The 24471-nt window shown below is 42.3% G+C and overlaps 1 protein-coding gene across 1 annotated transcript in view; it reads left to right on the forward strand.

The window, feature by feature from the left end:
* The first annotated feature begins 2014 nt into the window (after positions 1–2014).
* LOC124788945 (spondin-1-like) overlaps positions 2015–24471 on the forward strand; it is a 643244-nt gene continuing 620787 nt past the window's right edge. Inside the window, exon 1 of the mRNA XM_047256231.1 lies at positions 2015–2060. Within this exon, the coding sequence (XP_047112187.1) occupies positions 2017–2060 (44 nt within the window). The 5' untranslated portion in view covers positions 2015–2016. The remainder of the gene's footprint in view (positions 2061–24471) is intronic.

Consider the following 24471-nt stretch of genomic DNA (forward strand, 5'->3'; position numbering starts at 1 on the left):
GAACTTACAGAAAAGATAAACCTTGTGCTTTGTTTGTATGCTGAGTGGTGTTTGCCCATGATGTACATAAATAATTAATAATATATAATAATAAATAACTAGCAACAAAAAATACAATTCAAAAAAGAGTGAGAGAGCTAAAGCTGTAGTTTATAAATAAAAATGTTCCCAAAAGATGTCTTGAAAGATAGTAAGCGTCATATGGGCTTACAAATCTTATTCTTTGAGTTGCACTGTTTAGAAAACTGACAATTTTTTCAAGGCTTCCCCTGGTATTCACAGATACCTTCCCTTAAGTGCTGTCGGGCTTGGCGAGCACTTGGATGGGTCACTGTCCGGATCTGCCGAGTATTATTGGCAAGCGGGGTGCACTCAGTTCGTGTGAGGCCAATTGGGGCGCTATTTGATTGAGGAATAGCTGCACCGGTCCTGAAAACTGACAACGGCCGGGAGAGCAGTCTGCTCACCACGTGCCCCTCCTTATCCGCATCCAGTGACTCCTAAGGGCTGATAATGACACAGCGACCGGTCGGTACCGTTGGACCTCCAAAGCCTCTTCAGACGGTGTTGTTGTTATTGTTGTTTTGTTAGTTACCACACACTGTTACAAGACATTTACTTTTACTAGAATCTAAAAACAAAAACTTCAGTGCTTCTAGTGCAGATGTTTCCTGTTCGATATTAATATTATCGTGTGAACAAGATTCGTATACGACAGTGTTACGGGAAGCTGCCAAACACACGAGGCGTTTTATAAAACCTTAACTCTTCCTAAAATATTTCAAGGCACATTAATCCCTTCGGCCTATTATTATTCTTCAAGTAAAAATTATGTTTTCATTGGCTTGAATAGAACTATCTTTTATAGTTATGTTATCACCTTGAAAAAATGAAGTTACATAATTATGTTTTTGTTAATTCTTGTTTATTAAAAAATAAAAACAACCCCTGGCACTTATTTCGTAGTGATTCAGAGAGACCAGATCTTGCTGTGCATGAAACTTGTAACTCCAGCAAGGTGATGAGTACATCCTTAGTTTAAAGTATTGCAAACTATTAATCTCCGATTAGTCATTAGCATTTTTAGAGACATTTAAACTGAAGGGCAGATTGAAAATAACTGTCACATTGTTTGTTATTTTCTGTGTCAAGCATTATTAATAGAAGTCGGGACAATTTCTTCTTCTTTCTGTATCACAGAATTATGAGATTAGACATTCCTCACGACTGCTTCCTCTCCATTCCTTAGAAATTCCTGTCGCTCGCAGAACTGTTCAACTCCTGCCTCCTGCAACATTCCATTGCAGTGTCAGCTTCTAGTGTGTGTGTGAAATCTTATGGGACTTAACTGCTAAGGTCATCAGCCCCTAAGCTTACACACTACTTAACCTAAATTATCCTAAGGGCAAACACACACACCCATGCCTGAGGGAGGACTCGAACCTCCGCCGGACCAGCAGCACACAGCTTCTAGTCTAAGGCCAAATAAAGCTGTCAGCTGTTCCTTTCTCCCAGAGATATCACAAGCGGAATATAATGAGAAAGCTTGTATGAAGCTTGACAGGAATGTAGAGTAACAAGCGGTAGCTGGACCTTTTATTGGACCAAAAGAAATGCTCTGATGAGCCAACTGGAGCTGTAACTCACTTCGAAATAAAGGTATCCGGCTTTGACAACTTTCTGAGAGTTTTAGCTTCCACGAACGTCAAAGTTAGCTTGAAAATCGAAGGCGATTCGCATGAGCAGATTGCCTCCAGAGTTGAGTGTTACTCCCGTTCTTTCAACACAAAAAAATGCAGTGTAAACAAAAACATCAATGGCCGTGCGGTAAAAGCAAGATGAAACAGATAGGACAGGCAACAAGTATTCCTTTCGCCACTACGGAGTGGGATATCGCAGAACACGAATCCAGCCGACGCAAGCGCCACAGGCGGGGGCGCCGGGAAACACACGGCAGCGCGCCGCCTATAAGCGACGCCGAGCGCGGCAGTTTTCCAGTGCTGCGTCTGACGCCTCATGGAGCGCAACAGTCGGAGATTTGCAGCTTCTGCGCCTCGCTTGTAAGTACCACAAGCAATAAGAATTCGGCGAAGCAGTTGTCCGTAGAAGGCATGATTAGTGTATTTAATTAGATGTAGCCACTGACAGCAGCTTGCATTTAGCGTGCAATGCGAAGATAAAACATGCAAATGTATCGATGTTATTTTCCACTTTACTGTCAGCTTTAAAAATTAAGTACAACCTTCTCCTTCTTGCTTTCAAAATGTCATCTACCTCGACAGACAGAATAGTGAACCATGTCGAATTTCAAACAATAATTATCTTCCAATATGGACTCTATTGCTGGAGTGGTTTTTGTCCAGATAAGATGAAAAACCCATATGCTACTGAAGTGTGCTAAACTTTATGTCAACGTTTAAAACGGCACGTACACACATCGCATTCGAATCTCAGTGAGATGATAATACAGCAGATAGCTCACAAACACTGCTGGACACGCAGTGAAGTAGCAGACACTTTCTGACCTGTGTTTGTTGTGAGAACACGTTTTCCGCAAATGTGTATGGCTGTTTTCGTACAAAAACGAAACGTGTCAGTACTTCTCATTTGACTATATATCTTTACAACTCTTTTTTGTCGGCCGCCAGCATCCTTTAGTCCCTTTTTGTGTGGGGTGCACCAGACTCATATAGCCGAGTGGCCGAGCGGTTCTAGGCGCTACAGTCTGGAATCGCGCGACCGCTACGGTCGCAGGTTCGAATCCTGCCTCGGGCATGGATGTGTGTGATGTCCTTAGGTTAGTTAGGTTTAAGTAGTTCTAAGTTCTAGGGGACTGATGACCTCAGATATTAAGTCCCATAGTGCTCAGAGACATTTGAACCATTTTTGAATTTGAGAACTTGCGAAAAACAGTCGAGGTAGAAAATTTTAAAATGACCTTCAATCCATGATTCCCATTGATGAAAACTGTCACACTGTGGTCTTTACTCCCAGAATGCAGAGAGTAAGTTATTTTGTCGCAGCATAATTTAAGTACAAACTTAAACTTATAGGCTGAAATGTACTATAACTCATTGGGAATTTAGTCTCTTTCCTGTTTAAAACAGAGTTACGTGAGAGTTCCCACAATGTGCAGTAGATATATAAGGAAATAGAGTGAAAGATATTGCGTTTAAGTCTAGAGCTTGCTGCTGAGGAATACAAACGATGTACAATAACAAACTTTTCTAGGTTTCATAAGAAAATTTAAATTCTGGGAAAAGATTTGTTTTAGATCTGAGATCAGTGAGGGACCTATAGGATAACTACTTCCTGTAGTGTAACGGAAGAAAAGTGTAGACCATGTCAGATGTTAGAAGTATATTAATACCGTCAGCTGCTAACGGGCGTTGGTATATATCAACGGGGACACGTGCAAATGTGTGCCCTACCGGGACTCGAACCCAGGATCTTCTGCTTACATGGCAGACGCTCTATCCAGCTAAGCCACCGTGGGCACAGAGGATAGCGCGACTGCAGGGACTATCTCGCGCACGCCTCCCACGAGACTCACATTCTCACCTTGTATGTCCACACATTACATTCGTAGTGTCCCACCCAAACACACTCATTAGTCGTGGAAGACAATCTTACCAAGTCCCGTAAGAGTTCGGGGAATATGTGTGCATCCGTGCAGAAGAAGGAGGTCACGGCCGGTATTGCCAGAACTATATAATTATATGGATATGGTGTCTGTTCTTCCGGACATGTCCGAAAGAACAGACACCACATCCATATAAGTACACGTCAGATGTAGTTTTAGTTAGGACAGTTCGGGAAGAGTGGGTCTCAAATTCCAATCCGACCATCCCATACTTTCCTTCAAGTCACTAAATCAATTAAGATGAACGCAGGATAGTTCCTTCTCCATCCTTGTCCACTCTGAGCTTCTGCTCCACCGTAATAACCTCGTCGTCGGTGGAATGCTAAAATTTATGTTTTGTCTGCGTGCCTCCGCCGCTTTGAGCTAGCGCCACGCATCACAGGTTCGACTCTCGTAGCAAGCTTAGATAACAGTTTCAAAGGTTTCGTCACCATGTATGTATTCCCAACTTTGAAGAATCAAGCCCATGAATAACGGTTGTAAACAAAACGATCGAGGACATAATTAATTCACTATAACAATTAACATTAACGTGCACTTACAAAATGAATAATAAGGACACGTGAGCTGCCTATATTACCAATGACATTTAAAAACACTTTTCTTCTTTCTTTTTCCAGTACAGATTGTCTTTCTGTTTTACACGAACCATAAGAACGATGAAAGTGTTACTCGTGATGGCTGTTATAGATGAAGCAGCGTAATGAGAATGTGAAATTCGAAATAAAGGGTTTCAGTAATCAGCTACATACATCGCTCCAATCACTCGTTTTTGGGCAAAAAGTACCTCCTCCGACTGAACTGAAGCATCATGTAACCAAACTAAGATAAACAAGTGTGGGCGAATGACGAATACGTTTGGTTATCATCCGCAGTACAGAAGTTCAGTACCTGGTACCGTTAATTAGTTTTCCTTACTCGGAGACAGAAATTAAGTGCACTCAGCGTAGTGAGCATAATTATGGAACTAAAAGGAAAAAAACGGGTTTTAAGGTCAAAACACTGATTCTCTGACAATATACGACATTAGCAGGGCGCTTCAATAAATGCTAGCCAGTACATCAGACGCAACAGCAGTCAGCGAACTCGTTAGTGTTCTACGTAGACAAGGATTTTGCTGAACTAGTTTCCACGTGTAAGTTTTATTAGCCGTTTAGTTGGGCGTGAGGCACATGAAACGTTAAAACTTCTGTAAAATACATGGAAAGTTTCTTTTAACAAATTCATCCATTACGAAATAAATATATTCAGTTGCTTTACTTACTGATTACTTTCCCATCTATGAGAATTCTGTATTAGCCCTAATTGGAATATATACTATGTTTCTCATGCAAGTGTCAGTAAATGTTTTATGTATATGTTGCTGTGATATGTAGCCTGCAATTGGAGACGCCTCGACGCAAACGTACAAGATGACAGAAATGGGATGGTTTCCTGTGCGCAACAATAAGTTGTTTATGGTTTTGGACTGTAGAGCATCTTTATTGTAAGCGTTTGATGAAATTATAACTTTATTATTTTTATTTTGAAAATTTTACTGTACAGTGATTCTTATACCGTATTTTTCTATGTATAGGTCGACTGAATATGACGTTCCATCGAAACTAATTCAAGTAAAGACTGTATCTTTGCAGCATCTTCTTAGTGGTGGTTAAATAATGACTTTTTTCAAATGTTTGGGAGCAGCTGAACACTGCTAGAGAAACAATTTTGGTTAGATTATTGACAGCAATTGCAGCTCGCTCATTGTGCAGTCAAAGACTGTGGACATCTTGGCATGGAATAAGAGAGGCCCCTGGGGAATATTCTTCCACGCAGCATTTGCGCGAGTCCTCAAGCCAGCAACAGGAATAACTACAGGACCATCGAACAAGTTCCTGCCGAACGGTATCTTCCATGTGGAACAGTCAGGGCGAACTTTGAGTTAGGGAAGCAGTGCTAGACGCCGTGCCTCAAAGACAGCTTACACATTTATCGCCACATATAGCCTGCGAACACAGGAGCCGATCTTGAGTTTGGGAAGTGCATGTGTATTGCAACTGATTCAACCCTTACGTATAAATATAATTCCTACAAACTCTCACGACTTTAAAATCACCAAATCTAACACGATGTAAAATAGAATTACGCTTTCACTTAACCCAACGATGCTTAACTCAGATCATCCTCAAATAGGCGAGATTGTACACTGAAGAGCCAAAGAAATTAGTACGCCTCCCTAATATTGTGTAGCGCCCCCGCGAGTACGCAGAAGTGTAGCAACAAGACGTGGCATGGACTCGACTAACGTCTGAAGTAGTGCTGGCGGGAATTGACACCATGAATCATGCAGGGCTGTCCATAAATCCGTAACAGTACGAGGGAGTGGGGATCTTTTCTGAACAACACGTTGCATGGCAGTCCAGATACGATCAATAAAGTTCATGTCTGGGAAGTTTGGAGGCCAGCGGTAGTGTTTAAACTCAGAAGAATGTTCCTAGAGCCACTCTGTAGCAATTCTGGATTTGTGGGGCGTCGCATTGTCCCGCTGGAATTGCCCAAGTCCGTCGGAATTCACAATGGACATGAATGGATGCAGGTGATCAGACAGGATTCTTACGTACGTGTCACCTGTCAGAGTCGTATCTAACGTATCAAGGGTCCCATATCACTCCAACTACACACACTCCACGCCACTACAGAGCCTCCACAGCTTGAACAATACCGTGCTGACGTGCAGGGTCCATGGATTCATGAGGTTGTCTCCATATCCGTACACATCTACCCGCTCGATAAAAATTGAAACGAGACTCGTCCAACCTCGCAACATGTTTCTAGTCATCAACAGTCCAATGTCGGTGTTGACAGGCCCAGGCGAGGCGTAAAGATTTGTGTCGTGCAGTTATCAAGGGTACACGAGTGGGCCTTCGGCTCCGAAAGCCCTTGTCGATGATGTTTCGATGAATGGTTCTCACGCTGACACTTGTTGATTGCCCAGCATTGAAATTTGCAGCAATTTGCGGAAAGGTTGCACTTCTGTCATGTTGAACGATTCTCTTCAGTCGTCTTTGGTCCCGTTCTTGCAGTAGGTTTTTCCAGCCGCAGCAATGTCGGGAATTTGATGTTTTACCAGATTCCTGATATTCACGGTACATTCGTGAGATGGTCGTAAGGGAAAACCCCCACTTCATCGCTATCCCGGAGACTGTATGCCCCATCGCTCGTGTACCGATTTTAACACCGCGTTCAACTTCACGTAAATCTCGATAACTTTCTATTGTAGCAGCAGTAACAGGTCTAACAATGCGCCAGACACTTGTCTCGCATAGGCAATGCCGACCGCAGCGCGATATTCTACCTGTTTACGTATGTCTGTGTTTGAATGCACATGCCTATACCAGTTTCGTTGCTGCTCCAGTGTATAAAAGGGCCCATGATGTTCTGACTGCATTATGAATTGCCTTCAATAAGCAGAAGTAAAAGTCGCGTGTTGTATCCATTGGGACCCCCAGCATAGCACACACAAGCAGACGGAACTTGTCCAAAATCAACGTATTTTGACACTCAAACTAGCAGCGGACATCTAACGACGAATATCGAGCCGGAACTGTTGATTAGACTGTGAAGCCAGTTATTCAGGAAGGAAAGAAGGAAGACACCATCGAGGTCATTCGATAACGTGGCACAAGCTCATACTGAAGGACGATGGGGAACGAAATAGTATGTTATCAAAGGAACTAACACGGAATTGACTTAAGCGATTTAGAGTAATAATTGAAAACCTAAACTGGATCGTTGAAAGGGATTTAAAACCTTGTTTCCCCAAAGGCCCCACTGGGACAACGTGGACGGTGTGGTGGTCACTCTGCGTGATTCCATCAGACGATCATCAGTAAGTACGAGTCTGTTCTACTCACTGATTCCTCATACGCACTGCTATAGTTGCACCATGCTATGAACGACCCAAAATGTCGCGGTATCTCGCCGTGTCGCATTCGAAATGAATAGCATGTTGATACTGCGTTCTTTGACGTCTCTGAGCAATCTTGGTATTCGTTTTCACGTTTCCTCTTTGACGATTGTTCGCTGACAGAATAGTATCAAATGGTTCAAATGGCTCTGAGCACTATGGGACTTAACATCTATGGTCATCAGTCCCCTAGAACTTAGAACTACTTAAACCTAACTAACCTAAGGACATCGCACAACACCCAGCCATCACGAGGCAGAGAAAATCCCTGACCACGCCGGGAATCGAACCCGGGAACCCGGGCGTGGGAAGCGAGAACGCTACCGCACGACCACGAGATGCGGGCAGAATAGTATTGCACCGGTCTTTCCGCACACAAAAGAGATGGTGTTGTCGTATGTTCGTGTGCGAAATCGTTCCACAAACTTATAACTGTTACACTGATATATATGGGACAGCCAAATGAAAAAGAGGGAGATGCAAAAAAGTAAGTAAACAGTGTATTATTTCAAAAGTAATCGCCATAACTGTTAATATATATATCCCACTGTGAGTAAGACGGTCAGTGCCTTCATGGAAAAAGTTTGCTGTTGCCATAGAATCATGAATGTACCCAGGGGTTCACCTCTTTGTCCGAAGCAAATCGACGGCCACGAATGTCTTTCTTCATGCCTCCAAAAATACGTAAATCGGATGGGGAGGGAACGGGACTGTATGGTGGATGTGTAAGGGCTTCCCAGCGAAACTTCAACAACGTTTTCTAAACAACCCCGTGTTTCAAGGTTGTTACCCTTTCGCTGCAGAAGTTTCGTTGGGGAGCCCCACCTGCCCCAAATATTTCCATGCGAGTTTCATATTTTAGGAGCCCTGAAGAAAGATATTCGTGACCGTTGATTTTCTTCGGACGGGTGTACGCCTGGTTGTTATCATGATTCCATGACAACCGCAAACATTTTTCCACGAATGCATTGACCGTCTTGTCTCGCAATGGGATAAATTTATGAACAGTTATGGCGACTACCTTTGAAATAATGAGCAGTTTACTTCATTTTTTCCATCTGTCTTGTTTTCATTTGAGTGTCTCTTATGCAAATGAACCAAGTTCGAAAACATTGAGGTTGTTGTCGGCTTCAGCCAATTTTCATAACCGTTAATATACACGCTGTCCCAGAGAGTAGTATTAATAATTTGGAAGGTGTGAAGCTTATTCATTCTTTGCTCTCTCTTTTTCAATTGAACATTTAGCATTCATAGAATCGAAAATCTGAGTTGGTACCGAAACGTCTAGTTTTCATCTCAATTTCGTAAATACACGCTTGCTTCTAATCTATACTTCTGCAAACAGGGCCCTGTGGTTCACTCTTCGTGGAAGCCTTCGATATTACCTCAATGTGCATAATATGCGTGCCACCGAGCCTTTCTTTTTTCCTCATTCATCATGTTACGTAATTTGTTCCGCGAACCAGAATAAATACCATCAAATCTTTAAAAAAATACATTCATTCAGTTTTTCTAACGCCCACTTCACAGTAAAGCCGTGTTATATAGGCCAATACTTATACATGGAAAAAATTTAAAATAGTGATTAGTGGAAAAATGATTTTGTTGTTTGCGTTGTACGTATTATACATGGTTTTACTGCCAACTTTGAAGATACTATTCACGATATGCAACAACAGTTTCTTTCTGGAAATATACGAAGAAATCAGAATATAACGTGAAAACTGCGGCTGTTATAACTGTTGTAGTGTGACATGGATTTTGACACAGCAAAATAAGTAAATAAGAGGAAGATCGGGAGTAAGATTCTTATGGCATGTTGTAGGAACAAGTCAAAGATGTTGATACGACAGTTTAACGCAAAATAGGAAACAGGCTTTGACAAATACAAAGCTACAAAAGAAATAGATCACACATCCGCGATCAGCTTCTGTGAAAAGGCTGCTGTTGAAAACCTAAGGTAAGAGAATATTCCGACCGATTCAGAGAAGATGGAGTAATACATGCATTGGTTTTATAGCGATAAAAATTAGAGATTCATCACAAGTTCATGGTCTGACACAGACATGCGTTGATATAAATTTTTTCTTATATTTCAGGTGAGTCAATACCTATGTTTGTTTTTATTTGTCACCTTCCGCAGCAGCTGTTATAATCAAGTATTGTTGGGTGTTTGGTCTTAAGCTTACTGCAAGTTTAGAGTAACTGTTACAATGCGTACAAAAGGGGTTCCTATTCTTTCTTACAAAATTCAATGCTCTGTTGCTATTAAGAAGAGCTGAAGCAATGTCTGCTATCAGCCACATAATTTTACTCCTCCGCCTCGTCCCCCTCACCCCCCCCCCCCCCCCCGAAAATAATTACGAGTACGGCCAGTTTTCTCTCCGTTAAAAAATAAAGCCAATGATGTCATCTTCTCCCAGTTACCCTTCTTTCTTTCGTCTTATCATCATTACTTGTGTTTTATGAAGTTCCTCTTTCAATATCTTTCACCCCTCCCCTCATGCCAATTGCTGCTAGCGCTCTGTCTGTAATATATCTTTATTGTTACACTGTATGTGAACGAGTAGAAATTGTATTTTTTCTGGTCTATTCGTGTCATAGTATTACCTAAATGTTTGTATGTCAGATGTACCAGACTGTTAAAATTATAGATTTATAAAATCCGCTATTGTAGCCGTGGTCTTTAATCTGCGATGCACTTTCAAACTGCTTAAGGCCAAAATTTTAATCGGATAAATAAATAATTTTATCAGTTCAAGGCGAACTTAGCCACAGTATCCGTTCTGAACACAGAATCACTCCCTCTCTGCAGCCGGCAGAATTACGATTAGGAAGAGTGCAACTGTGTAATTGCGTGCCATTAGCGCGACGCATATTTACGCCCTTCTCTGCGTGCCTCCATCATAAACTGTCTGTGAATGTATTCTAAATACGCACTTCATTTCGTTGAAAACTTCCGAAGTTTCATAAATCTTATAGCTAGAAAAGTTCTTCACCGCTGTTGCGAAGCTCTTAATTTATGTGACGAAGCAGTGCATTTATCAAGCGAATGCCACAGTTTAACATATATTCTGTGTTTTATGAACCGGGAGATAATGGTCATTACCTACTTTAATACCGGATCATGTCAAATACGCACAGCATCATTTGGTACGTGACAGATACATTAATTATTAAAATGGCATTATACTACATATATTTGATTGGAATTGGAGTATTAATGATAAAGCTGTATCGTTGAAGCGGGCGATTAGCCGTTTAAGAATTTAAAGCTTGGTGTATCGATTACAGTAGTACGTACACCTGGTTAGTCTTATCGTACGAAATTTAGCAGCGATACTGTCAACGCTTCTTCACCACAAATTAATAATAATGACACATCTGTAGGTTTAGTCCAATTATTGTGAAATTAGTACAGGGCCTGAGCTACAAGGTACCTTGGTTAAGGCAGTTGATCACATTAGGGAAGAACAGAATTCAAATCCCTGTCCAGTTACCCTCATTTAAGTCTTCAGATGCTTCTCTTAATCATTAAAAGAGACTGTTGGAACAGTTCCTTAAAGTAGCCTATTAGAAAATTCCTGGCAGATTGAAATTGTGTGCCGGACTGAGACCCGAACTCGGAACTTTGCCCTTCGAGGTCAAGTGCTCTGCCGATGGAGGAAGCCGAGCGTAACTCATGATCCGCCATCACAGCTTTACTTTCGTCAATATCTCATCCCCTACCTGCAAGACTGCTGGTCCAGCACACAGTTTTAAGCTGCAAGGAAGTTTTCTAGATGCGCACATTCTAGGGTAGTGTGGTTTGTACTAAATTCTCCCTAGTCGTTTTATATGGGGTGTCTAGGATCGTTAGACAGCAATTTAAGCAAATCGTATTAATGAGTTTTATTACGAAAAGTACATGACAAACTTAACTTTGAGAATTACATATCTGAGTCGTAAGCAAAGGGCGACATGCAAAATAAGAAAGCTCTTCTGTGTATACAATTCTTAAGTCGCTGTGCGACGGCGCGGTTCTTTCCGTCCCTTTACGACGATCCTGCACCTACCTGTGAACATTATGTCAGCATATCATCAGTAGGGAAGGCGAGCAAAACCTACTGTACTTCGACGTGAACCAGGCTGCAATTAAAGTCACTAATCTACGATTCGGGAAAAAGTTTTCACACGAAATGAAAGGTTGGAAATTTTGTCCTTAATTAATATATTCTGAAACTTAGGTCAACAGGTATCACTGCCAAGCCCGTCCTAGTCTCAACACAGTCACCCACAATCCCTTTCACTACATTAGCAAGTTTATGGTGTTGCATTTCCCGAAAACGTAATAGCTTCAAAAATACGGATTGTTTTTGGTTGAGAATGTTCGCCAAATATTAAGTCTGTCGGTACCTAATGCATTCACAGTTTTTAGACACCGACCTGCTCAATACGCCACGCGAAATTTATGTCTTTTCTCGTCACAAAATTCACTTAAAAATTCCGAAATTTCTACACACCCATCGGAATAATTATGCCGTCACTTTACAACACTTTTGATGTATGAAACACTGCTAGATCCGGCAACTTATAATTTCCATCGGAACTACTACTACACACGTCCGAACTGTTTCATGGCTAGGCTCCGACTCCTCTCTAGAATACTTAAGTCTTCTCTACCAGCAGAGAAAGGCGCGCGAAGAATATTGCTTTACCATTGGTCAGTTTACTCAACAGCCAATAGCAATACAACATTCTCCAGCGTCAGTCCGCGCTTTTCATAAATAACCAATCGCAAAATAGTAAACCTAACGACTGCACTTTTTACCGACGTAATTATCTAATATACTGAAGTTTTGTTTATGCATAAAGTTATGTACCATTGTTATTTATACCTGAATTAACTTTCCCTTTACCATAAACTTACTTTACAAATCTATTCTACAAAAATCCCCTTGTCCACATCCATATTTCTTCGAAATGTTCCCACACTAAATCCCACAACATAACTCGTTAAACAATTATAGTCATATTAACCTTAAACCACACTCATGCATCATTCATACTGCTAAAACACATTTATAACATATTACCTGCACAAAAAGACATAACAACACTTCATGAAAATACTAGAACAGTTTATGAAAAACATTCTATTACTTTAGTGCACTCTAGTGGGCACAATCGAAACTAAATCAGTCCCCTATCCAATATTGTCCTCTATCGGCTGATACATAAACTACGTGCACGTCCAGTCCCCGCGTCACCATCTGTCACTATCCAGCTCTGCGAGACATCTCCCACTTAACCGCCTCCAAGGCAGGATCGGTATACGGCGGTATGCCTCAGATGCTATAAAAGTGCCTAATGTTGATGCTGCTGTAGAACTAGGCCGCGGCCAGCAGGGCGCGGCGCTTATGTTGTCTTCACATAGAGGCCGCTGCCGTCGCGTTGTCCTGGAGAGGGGTCGGTCAGCCTGCAATTGGCTGACATCTTCTTCACAGCCCTCTCTCCTCTCTCGTTCCCGACTAGCGTACTGGCGCTTGACTTGACGCCGTAACAGTTTGTTGTCCTTGTGCTAATTCAAATACACTACTGTTTGGACTAAGTGAAACAGCATGGCCAAGAGATGTGATCACAATGAAATTTCTTCCGTGGATTAGGGACATGGCGCTCCACAAATGATTGGCATTACAGACCTGTACGTGCATGTGAGAGTGGAGGTTCAGTACGGAGCAGCACCACCAAGTGCTGCAATCAGAGCCGCTAGATGTCGTTGCATGGAATCAAAGAGCGCCTGAATACGCTGCTGAAGAATACACTGTCGCGCGTTTGTAGGGTATAAGACGGATGCCATATTCCTTGACTTCCGGAAAGCGTTTGACTCAGTGCCCCACTCTAGACTCCTAACTAAGGTACGAGCATATGGGATTGGTTCCCAAGTATGTGAGTGGCTCGAAGACTTCTTAAGTAATAGAACCCAGTACGTTGTCCTCCATGGTGAGTGTTCATCAGAGGTGAGGTTATCATCTGGAGTGCCCCAGGGAAGTGTGGTAGGTCCGCTGTTGTTTTCTATCTACATAAATGATCTTTTGGATAGGGTGGATAGCAATGTGCGGCTGTTTCCTGATGATGCTGTGGTGTACGGGAAGGTGTCGTCGTTGAGTGACTGTAGCAGGATACAAGATAACTTGGACAGGATTTGTGATTCGTGTAAAGAGGTGTAAAGAATGGCAGCTAACTATGAATATAGATAAATGTAAATTAATGCAGATGAATAGGAAAAAGAATCCTGTAATGTCTGAATACTCCATTAGTAGTATAGCGCTTGACACAGTCACGTCGATTAAATATTTGGGCGTAACATTGCAGAGCGATATGAAGTGGGACAAGCATGTAATGGCAGTTTTGGGGAAGGCGGATAGTCGCCTTCGGTTCATTTGTAGAATTTTGGGAAGATGTGGTTCATCTGTAAAGGAGACCGCTTATAAAACACTAAAACGACCTATTCTTGAGTACTGCTTGAGCGTTTGGGATCCCTATCAGGTCGGATTGAGAGAGGACCTAGAAGCAATTCAGAGGCGGGCTGCTAGATTTGTTACTGGTAGGTTTGATCATCGCGCGAGTGTTACGGAAATGCTTCAGGAACTCGGGTGGGCGTCTCTAGAGGAAAGGAGGCGTTCTTTTCGTGAATCGCTACTGAGGAAATTTAGAGAACCAGCATTTGAGGCTGACTGCAGTACAATTTTACTGCCGCCAACTTACATTTCGCGGAAAGACCACAAAGATAAGATAAGAGAGATTAGGGATTTTTCCCTCGTTCTGTTTGGGAGTGGAACAGGGAGAGTGGATGCTGGTTGTGGTACGAGGTACCCTCCGCCACACACCGTATGGTGGATTGCGGAGTATGTATGTAGATGTAGATGTAGGCGCGTCCAGAAGGCATCAATTGTGGCTGCAAGAGGACCTGAACGAACAAGTTGCCGACCCACCACATCCCAAACATGTTAGAAGCTGACATGTCTGGCCAATGGGCAGGCCAGGGAAGCAGTGGTACCTGTCGTTCCTCGCAGAAGACTTGCACATTCCTCGCGACATGCGGTCTGGCGTTCTCCTGCTGAAATATGGCATATGGAACGGCCTCCAGGAGGGGCAACGTCTCGGGCTGTGAAACTTACCTGATGTAGCGGTAGGTGTTCAGATTGGCCTCAGGAAGTAGGAGGCGTGGTCACGTGCTATAGGCAATGACGCCTCATTTGGCGTTTGTCCGTTATGCCGCTCGGTGATACGGTCTTCCCGTTTCGTTCGCCACGGCGGCGTCGAAAGCGTATGAGGCCATCAGTGAAGAATAAGTTGAAGCCGGTCTTATCTGAAAACTACATTTTGCTACTTAGCACGTCAGTTTCGGCGATCACGTGCCCATTGCAGAAGCGGCGTTGGTGGGTCCTGGTCAATGAATGCCAACGCAATGGCACGCGTGCACAGTCGAGCCCACGGCATCGAAACGTCGACGCAGTCATGCCCACACTCGTTAAAGCGCTCCAACACTGCACCGACGTTGCTGTTCTGTAGGTTACGGCCAAGCGGACAACACTGAGATCATCTCGCGCTGTGGCCACATTGTGCAGTCCAGTGCCCTGTCGGCGTTGTAAACGGCCCTCTTCTCTCCACTGGTTCCACATACGCTTCACTGTTGAAGCAGCGTGCCCCGAACGAGCCTCAGTATCACGGAGCGACAGATCCGCCTCCCAGAGACCAATCACTCTGCCCCGTTCGAACGTACTTAAATGCCGATATTCCACCCTGTGAAGTCGGCAAGGCATAGTTCCATTTGGTTGCACGTTTCCACCTCGTATAGCACCTCCGCACCTACTGAGCGTTGCGTAACGCTAAACCGTCCGGTCACACAAAAGCGGGCGTTGTTGGGCTACGTGCACGCCACCTCTGCCATTAAAATCACTTGTTACGGTTCTGCTGTTCTACACGTTCCCTTATTGAGGCGTTTTGCTGACCAATGATTCTGAGTGTTTCACTTTTTACAAACAGTAGTGTAGTACTCGACATCTAATGACCTACATTTGGAAGATGGGTTAACAATAGACTATGCTACATGCAGTTTTTTTGACTGTCTGCTCAAGAACGAACAAGAGAACAGTCGCTAACAGATTGAAAGTACAAAGATAATTCAGTAAGTAAGATACGTCCAAGCGACTGATCCATTAGTCAACCATTCTGTCGTGGTGTGTAGGCTTAGGGACTGATGACCTTAGCAGTTAAGTCCCATAAGATTTCACACACATTTGAACATTTTTTTATCGAAATCAATATAAAATAAATCAGGGTCCAGCTCTAGGAGCCACTTAGCTCCACGCCCTGTGCGTCGGCATCGGATATGAAGTGGAGACGTGAAATGTGCTTCTTTAATGGTCCAGAGAGATAAAAATGACTTGGTGCTACAGATACAGGCCGAATGGAGGAGTCCATCGAAAACATCGAAACAAACGTCCGCCCCCGGTAGCTGACCGCTACGGTCGCAGGTTCGAATCCTGCCTCGGGCATGGATGTGTGTGATGTCCTTAGGTTAGTTAGGTTTAAGTAGTTCTAAGTTCTAGGGGACTGATGACCACAGATGTTAAGTCCCATAGTGCACACAAGGGAACCTCCCCATCACACCCCCCTCAGATTTAGTTATAAGTAGGCACAGTGGATAGGCCTTGAAAAACTGAACATAGATCAATCGTGAAAACAGGAAGAAGTTGTGTGGAACTATGAAAAAAATAAGCAAAATATACAAACTGAGTAGCCCATGGGCAAGATATGCAACATCAAGGACGGTGCAACCTTAGGACTGCCGTGGTCCCGTGGTTAGCGTGAGTAGCTGCGCAACGAAAGGTCCTGGTTCAGTTCCTCCCTTCAGTGAAAAGTTTAATTTTTTTATTTTCAGACAATTATTATCTCCTTGACAGCTATACAGGACAGAAGGATCAGACATTGTACAACTTTAGTGTGGGAGAAGACGTGATTACCATTCCTCCAGGGTGTACACCTCTTGTGCAACCGTTAGATGTGTTTCGCTTTCGGCAAGTGAAATACTTTATAAAAAGATTCTATGATTTTGCGAAGCTGCACAGGTACACAGAGCAGTATTGTTTACGTGGTCGTGTGTCAATTATCAAAGTTCAGGCACTCCCACATAATCAACTTCGCTCTCCAAAATTCCAGGACATGTTCAGATTTGCTTGGACATATGCAGGATTTGACGGTCTACACACGGAAAAATTTGAAAACGTTAAAAACATATGTTTTGACAGAGCACAGGGAAAACTGTGCGACTGTGAACTGTTGCATTCATTTGTTGCAGTTTGTGTGACAAACTCTTACGTTTTCATCACTTTTTTGAGAGTGATTATTTCATTCACAAGAAAACCTAAGTCGGGCAAGTTAGAAGAATCTTTTTACCCATTCGCCAAGTGTACAAGTTAGGTGGGTCGACAACTTATTCCTGTCATGTGACGCACATGCCGTCACCAGTGTCGATAGACGTGTTTTCCTGTGGAGGAATCGGTTGATCTATGACCTTGCGATCAAATGTTTTCGGTTCCCATTGGAGAGGCACGTCCTTTCGACTACTAATCGCACGGTTTTGCGGTGCGGTCGCAACACACAGACACTAAACTTTTTACAGTGAACAGAGACGTCAATGAACGAACGGACAGATCATAACTTTGCGAAAATAAAGAAAGTAAATTTTTTACTCGAGTGAAGACTTGAACCTAGGACCTCTCGTTCCGCAGCTGCTGACGCTAACCACGGGACCATGGCGCTCCTGAGATCATGTTGTCCTTGATGTTGTCTATGTTGTACATGGACTACTCAGTTTGTATATTTTGCTAATTTTTTTCATAGTTCCACATAACTTCTTCCTTTTTTCTCGATTGATCTGTGTTCAGTTTTTCAAGGCCTATCCACTGTGCCAACTTATAACTAAATATGAGGGGGGTGCGATGGGGAGGTTCCCTTGTCAGAGCCATTCAGTTCCGTTTCAGCCGCGCTCGCGAGTGGCCGCTGTTAACTGTTGCGCTGCGCTTCAGTGTTTACATCGCTGTACTTGTGCTTCGCCGAGTGCCGTCTGTCCGTTAATCTCCGTGTTCGTTCCTGTTCCTTGTGATCTGATCGCTCTTTCTGGTCTTGCTGCTGCTACTTGGAATTTCGGTTGTTTAACCGAAATTGCTTCGCTGGATTAACCATGGCTACAAACCTCAGGAAGAATACTCTGGTATTTGCTTTTGACAAAGAATCCCGTCCTGTTCAGCCGACATCCCTGGAAATTGATGACTGGATTACACAGGTAATTGGTCTAAATTCTGAAACCGTTCATACCTGGCAACTGGATCAGGAAAAATACTGTGTTTTTGTCAAGTTAATCGAATTTAATCAACCAACCGACTCAGTACAGTGTTACGATCTGAGGTGAACTTGTTTAGTGCCCTGATCTTTGCTCGTCTCGAACATCTATTCTGCTTTTATCAAATTCCTAGGAACTGCTTTCGTGACATTAACTCACTCCGTTGACTTCCTCTCTTCGGCAATGAAAGACAAAACCCTTCTTCCACTCCGCACTACATTCACCTACCATGTACTGTATCTCTCAACCATTTCATCGTGAAACTATATTTTTAAGCGCAACGGCACTGCTACCTTCGTCCCCGGTAGAATTTAAAAGCTATATAGACATATGTTAGTAACATAATTCTCACTGGATATTTACAAGAGAGAACTTTTGTTACCTTGCTTACTGGACCCCTCTCGTTTATGCTTGATAGTGATTCATATTCGTACACTTTGCTGGCAACGTTCTTATGAAAAAATTATGGATGACGTCCTTAGAGATTAACTTAACTCGTGAAATGTAAGGACTCGAGTTCGAGTCACAATGTAACACACATTATTTAGCTGTCAGAAAGTTTCATTTCAGTTGAAACTCACTGTTTGGTGCAGTTGTCATTCTGGAAGTGAAGACTATCCAGAAAAGATATTATTTAAGGTTAGATGAATAATTAGCTTTTTATAGTTCTTGATGTGCAACAGATTTAACAATCACGAAAATTTTCAGTCTTCTTTATCAAGAGCGGACTAAAAGCAAGTACGAAGATAGTCCTCGATTCTATGAGACTTGGTTCGGCTGCTAAGACATTCTCGTTCATCCTTAAATTTACACCGATCACAGTCGTATGGCTAGGTTTCTGGACTGGTATTCTCGAGAAGCAAAGTCCTAATTCCCAACATTGGTTTTCCACGGTTTCAGCAGGTTACAGGACGATTCAAAAAGATCATTCGCCTTGTCTTAATCTTCCCTAGTTGATCTAGCATGTCGTATCTATGATTCAGTGCCGACAGTGTGCTTATCATGCTTCATCTTCTTAATGAAACGTGCACAGAAAAAAAGTAAAGGAAGGCAGAACTTTCTCAAGCCCACCGCTGTTAGTCTTGTCGATATGTAAGGTAATTTCGCGAACTACGAGACATTTCCACAATAAAGACTACCGTAAATAGCAGATTTTCAAAAATGCTTATTCTCGAACATATTCACCAAATAGTTTTATTCTGTAACAAGATTAGACCGATTAACGATTATCTTCAGATCATAAACTACTGAATCATAATATTCAGCATTGTACCCTGTTGAGCTGGTGCATTATCAACTGGTAAGTTTTCTCAAGTTCTTGAACTACTTACTATTTTTTTTTCTTTTACGCTTACTATGCTACTTTAATTTATTTGAGATTAATAATTTATTAGTAAGTTGAGATACATCATGGACACCATAAAGACATCAAGAACGTAAAACAACATGCACATCACAGATACTCCTGAGACAGTTTAAATAAAGTCAACGATGAATAACATTACTATCAAGATACGTTACGCTAATACTGCGTGTCTTTAAAACCCATGTTTGTGATTTAAATCGTAAATGAAGTCATAAGAGACAGCCATGGAGAAAAATTCGGATTTGTTACTCTAAATAAGTATTGTTTAAACCGGATTCCGGTATATTACAAATGAAATCTCGGATGACAGTAGCTTCTAATGACCAACGTTCAAGCGATCACTCTCTAAAGAGGGAACGTATAGCAGAGGTTGTCTCAAATAAAAGTCCACAATGTTCTCGCAAGGGAACAGGGCCCATTTCTACAGAATACAAAAGGAAAGGTAATTTTACACGTTTAACTCTGGATGTGGGAATGCACAGGGCGAAACTACTCGCCTACTACTTAACTTATTCCAAATACTTCTGAAACCGTTAGATTATTGGGCTAGTGGCTACAAATGAAATACTTTGGAAATACATACTGAAACAAGGTTAGTGACAAGGTCAGAGAGCCTCACGTAATAAACGTATCTGTGTACAATCCATCTTAAATTCACCACTTCTGGTCTAATGCGGTAAAGAGGAGAGTTCGTAGAGCGCAAGAAATATAGCTGGCGTAGCAGAGTATATTTCGTTAGCGATGAAGTACTCGGAAATGTTGAGCTCAATGCGTTCTTCTGCAAGACAGCGTCTAAATTAGACACTCTGCTGGGTTTTGTGTTCCCGCACCGTAGCTCACGATGGAAGGGACAAGGCTCCAATCCGCGCAACGAGCAACTGGAGCTGCAGCGAAAGCTCACTGGAAACGCTTTAAGCCCTCTGACTACTTCACTAAGGACGCCGAATGAACATTAAAGGGCTACATCAGCTCCGTAATGAAGAGTGACACTGAAACAGTCTAAGCATATTAAGTGTTAGTGCTCCATATATTTTGTTCAGTTGTAGGAACATTGGACTGTTGGAGGAAAAAGTACATTACTGATCACAAAAAGGCCAGAAGGAAGAAGAACCACGACATAAGCACATCCATCCAACTTGTTGACGAAGAATGGAAAAGAAAATTGAGGATCTATTAGATGATGGTGTTTGACTTTCGGAAAGGTAAAGACACCAAAGAGGCAGCTCTAACGTTGCTACTGATCATGGCAGCAAGGCTTAAGAAAAATCTAAACAAGTACTTAGGATTTATCGGCCTAGAAAAAACGTTCGACAGTTTAAAATGTTGCAAGATTTTCGAAATTCTCAAGAAAACTGGCATAAACTAGAACGAAAGACAGATAATATACAATATAAACGAGAATAAGGATAGAAAAATAAGAATAGAAGAGGAAGAAAGGAGTGATCACATAACAAAGGGTATAAGACAGGGATGCAGTCTTTCAGTCCTATTGTTCATTGTATAGGGTGATTATAATTAAACTTTCAAACCGCTGTTAAAATAACACCACTGGTCAGAATGATGTCAAATTGCAACGCAATATTATCGGAGAAGGGAAAACATATGACAGAAGAAAAGTAAATAATTACAAAATGTAGCAAAAAAATGGCTCTGAGCACTATGGGACTCAACTGCTGAGGTCATTAGTCCCCTAGAACTTAGAACTAGTTAAACCTAACTAACCTAAGGACATCACAAACATCCATGCCCGAGGCAGGATTCGAACCTGCGACCGTAGCGGTCTTGCGGTTCCAGACTGCAGCGCCTTTAACCGCACGGCCACTTCGGCCGGCTAAATGTAGCAACAGATGGCGCTGTTAAGCTTCATAATTTAATAGTGGTCGACTACAAATGACAAATGAGTCATACAACAATGCCTAAGGTGAACGTTTGACGTTAAACAAACTGTACTATTCAGTGTGCATGGGTGTACAGGTGTGATACTCTTAGTTACATACGCCCATCCACCACGGGAAGGTCATATCACATCGGATGGGAGAAATCGGTTTCTAGTTGCACTGAGGCCAAAAACCGCATAAAAAGTATGAATCACATAGGTTTTTAGTTGTCCAGAGGCCAAAAACAGCTTAAAAAGCATCAATCAAAATCAAATCGGATTATTAATTTCCGTGCGACTGGCGCAAAACATGTTCAATATGCTGTCCGTAGTTTTCTGCAATAAGTTGAAATAGAGAAACAGCATAACTGATCGAATGTTTCCGGGGTCACGTTCAGAATGTGTTGCGCAATGCGTGCCTTCAATGCAGCTAAGTTTGCAATCGGAACGCTGAACACAACATCTATCAGATAGGCCCCACAGCCAGAAGTGACACGGATTAAGATCAGGTGATTGGGACGGCCTGGCTGTAGGGTAATGGCTGCTGATAATTATAGTATTTCCGAAATGGCGCTTCACCAGCTGCTGAACTGGATTTTCAATGTGCAAAGGTGCGCCATGTTCCATATAAATGGTCCCATCCACACAGCCACGCTGTTGGAGAGTTGGAATGATGTGGTCGCGCAAAAGACACTCATAGCGCTTATCAGAGACGGTACAGGTAACAGGACCGGAAGCACCTGTCTCTTCGAGAAAATATAGCCCTACGATAAATGATGCCGTAAACCTGCATCACACAGTGACCTTTTCAGGATGAAGTGGTACGGTTGATTTGCATGTGGATTTTCCGCTGCCCATATTCGACAATTGTGTGTATTGACATATCCTGTCAGATGGAAGCGGGCTTTGTCTCTCCACAAAATCTTCCATGGCCAATCATTGTTCACTTCCATGCGAACAAGAAATCCTAAAACAAAGGACTCTCTTGCTGGCAGGTCAACATGAAGCAACTCGTGCACATGGGTAATTTTGATATGTAGCAAAGAAGGATGTTTCGTAGGATTTTACGCACCGTGCTCCGGGCAATTCTCCGTGCACCACACGTTTGCACACCACCACTCGTCTTCTCCCGCACTGCTGCGGCCACTGCTTCCACTGACGTCGAATCGGTTCGTTTGCTCCCTCTACCAGGTTGCACACCAAAGGAACCCGTCTTTTAGAATTTCCGAATAATTTTCTGCAGACCCACGGCAGTCATCGGACCATCGACTTTTTTCAAACCGTTCAGTGTCCATAACTTCTAAAGAGCGACGTTTGCACAGTCATCATTCCTGTAATACAGCTTTACAAGCAGAGTGCGATCCTGCATTGAGACAGTCATGGCGAACGTCACAATCGCAAAGGAGGAAAAGCCGTACACCCGGCGTGTTTATACCAACTTCAACGGGTCGTGCGCATGACAGGTGTTTTCATTTATGTATTATGATATATACAGCGGCATCTGTTGATCAATTGCACACTATTTCTTTTCTTTTGCCATACGTTTCCCACTTCTCCGATAATATTCCGTTGCAGTTTGACGTCATTCTGGCCAGTTGTGTTATTTCTACAGCGTTTTGAAAGTTTAATTATAATCTCCCTGTATATTCCTAATGACGTAAATAAAAGAAAGATTCAGAAGAGGAATTAAAATTCAGGGCGAATAGGACTAGAAACCTGAAAGCTGGTTCAGAACGAAACATGAAAGAAATATTGTGCACCATTAATTGTGTGTATTTCGGGTTTTAACAGTAAGGGATAACTTCCATTATACTTGAGGGAAGTCGGAGATTGGAATATAACGAACAAATAACTGACGATGTAGGGTGCAAGTGGTACACTGAGATGAAGAGGTGGCACAAGACAGGAATTAGTGGCGAGCTGCATCAGGCTGATGAAAGAAAATCATAAAATATTCAGCATATTTGATGAACAGATAATTTATTAATTATTGCAAATAAACCTTGCACTGATGAAATAAATCAGAAAGTTCTTTTAATGTAATATACTTTTTAGGAAGAGCTTCACTTGTTGAAACTGTCCGTACTCGGCGGAAAACACTGGAAATTGTACCTCCAATGACTTCACAGTGACTTCATATCAAACGATACATCTTTCTATAGTACATCAGAACCATTCTAATGTCATTATGGCTGTAGCCTTTAAGCAGACTTTTCCTCTTAATGTTCTAATAGAATCTCACATTAAAATTCTTCAAAACATTATTGTATTCCTGAGATTAATTTTTTACAGCTTTTTTTTGTCGATGGGAAAGCGGTTTGGGTACTTGTGCTGCAAGAAATATTTACACCAATATATTCTGGGAACGAGATGCTGATCATCAGATTGTGTTCAAGTATCCTGAGGTAAATACAATGTCTCGTAGAAAGAGGATATGTAACGCCATCGAAAGAGTAACGTCCATTGGACCCCCTTCTCAGTCATACTCATCAACAATACATGCACAACACTCCACGAACTCATAATAGGCACCTGCTATATTATAACCAGTTAGAATTTACTTGATACCTAAGGCGCCCATTGGCCTCATCTAGAACTTCATGCCGTAGGCAGAGAGGCAAGTAATTCCTGTAGGTACTAGATCCCACGATATGAAATATTTGCAGGGACGCAATACAGCCGATAAAACAGAGACAGTTGTGTAACGAAACAGTCATCTTAACACTCATTACGACTCAGAATAGCCAAGAAGAGAGGGCATTTGATCTTTGAAAACCGAAATTAGTCTGCAAAGTTGAAGATCAAGGTTGGAAAGTCAGGCTGATGAGGCATTGTGAGAAGCACTCGACTTGCTCCATCATCTGAGAAGTGCTCACCTCCGTCACCCGTCCCTGCTTCACGCGAACGTCTTGTAGCTCCAGGTTAACAGAGGTGTGCTGTTTTAAGTCAGTAAATTCTGGAAAGGCACGTAGCACCCAACTTTTTTTTTCATAGCTCAAATACGTTATTGTTTTTGTCACAAGTAGCCAGAGAGCCTGATAATTTGGTTGCTAAAATTTTAGTTATAGTTCAAGGAAACTAATCTTGTGTTGGCATCTGTAAATTCTTGCATAACTCTGAATCAGTAATCGGCACATCAACACACACACACACACACACACACACACACACACACACACACACACACACACACACAGTCGTACAAGGGTTGGACAAAAATGTGGAAACACCGCAAGAAAGGCATGCTTGA

Source organism: Schistocerca piceifrons, chromosome 3, assembly GCF_021461385.2.
Source record: "Schistocerca piceifrons isolate TAMUIC-IGC-003096 chromosome 3, iqSchPice1.1, whole genome shotgun sequence".
Classification (NCBI taxonomy): domain Eukaryota; kingdom Metazoa; phylum Arthropoda; class Insecta; order Orthoptera; family Acrididae; genus Schistocerca; species Schistocerca piceifrons.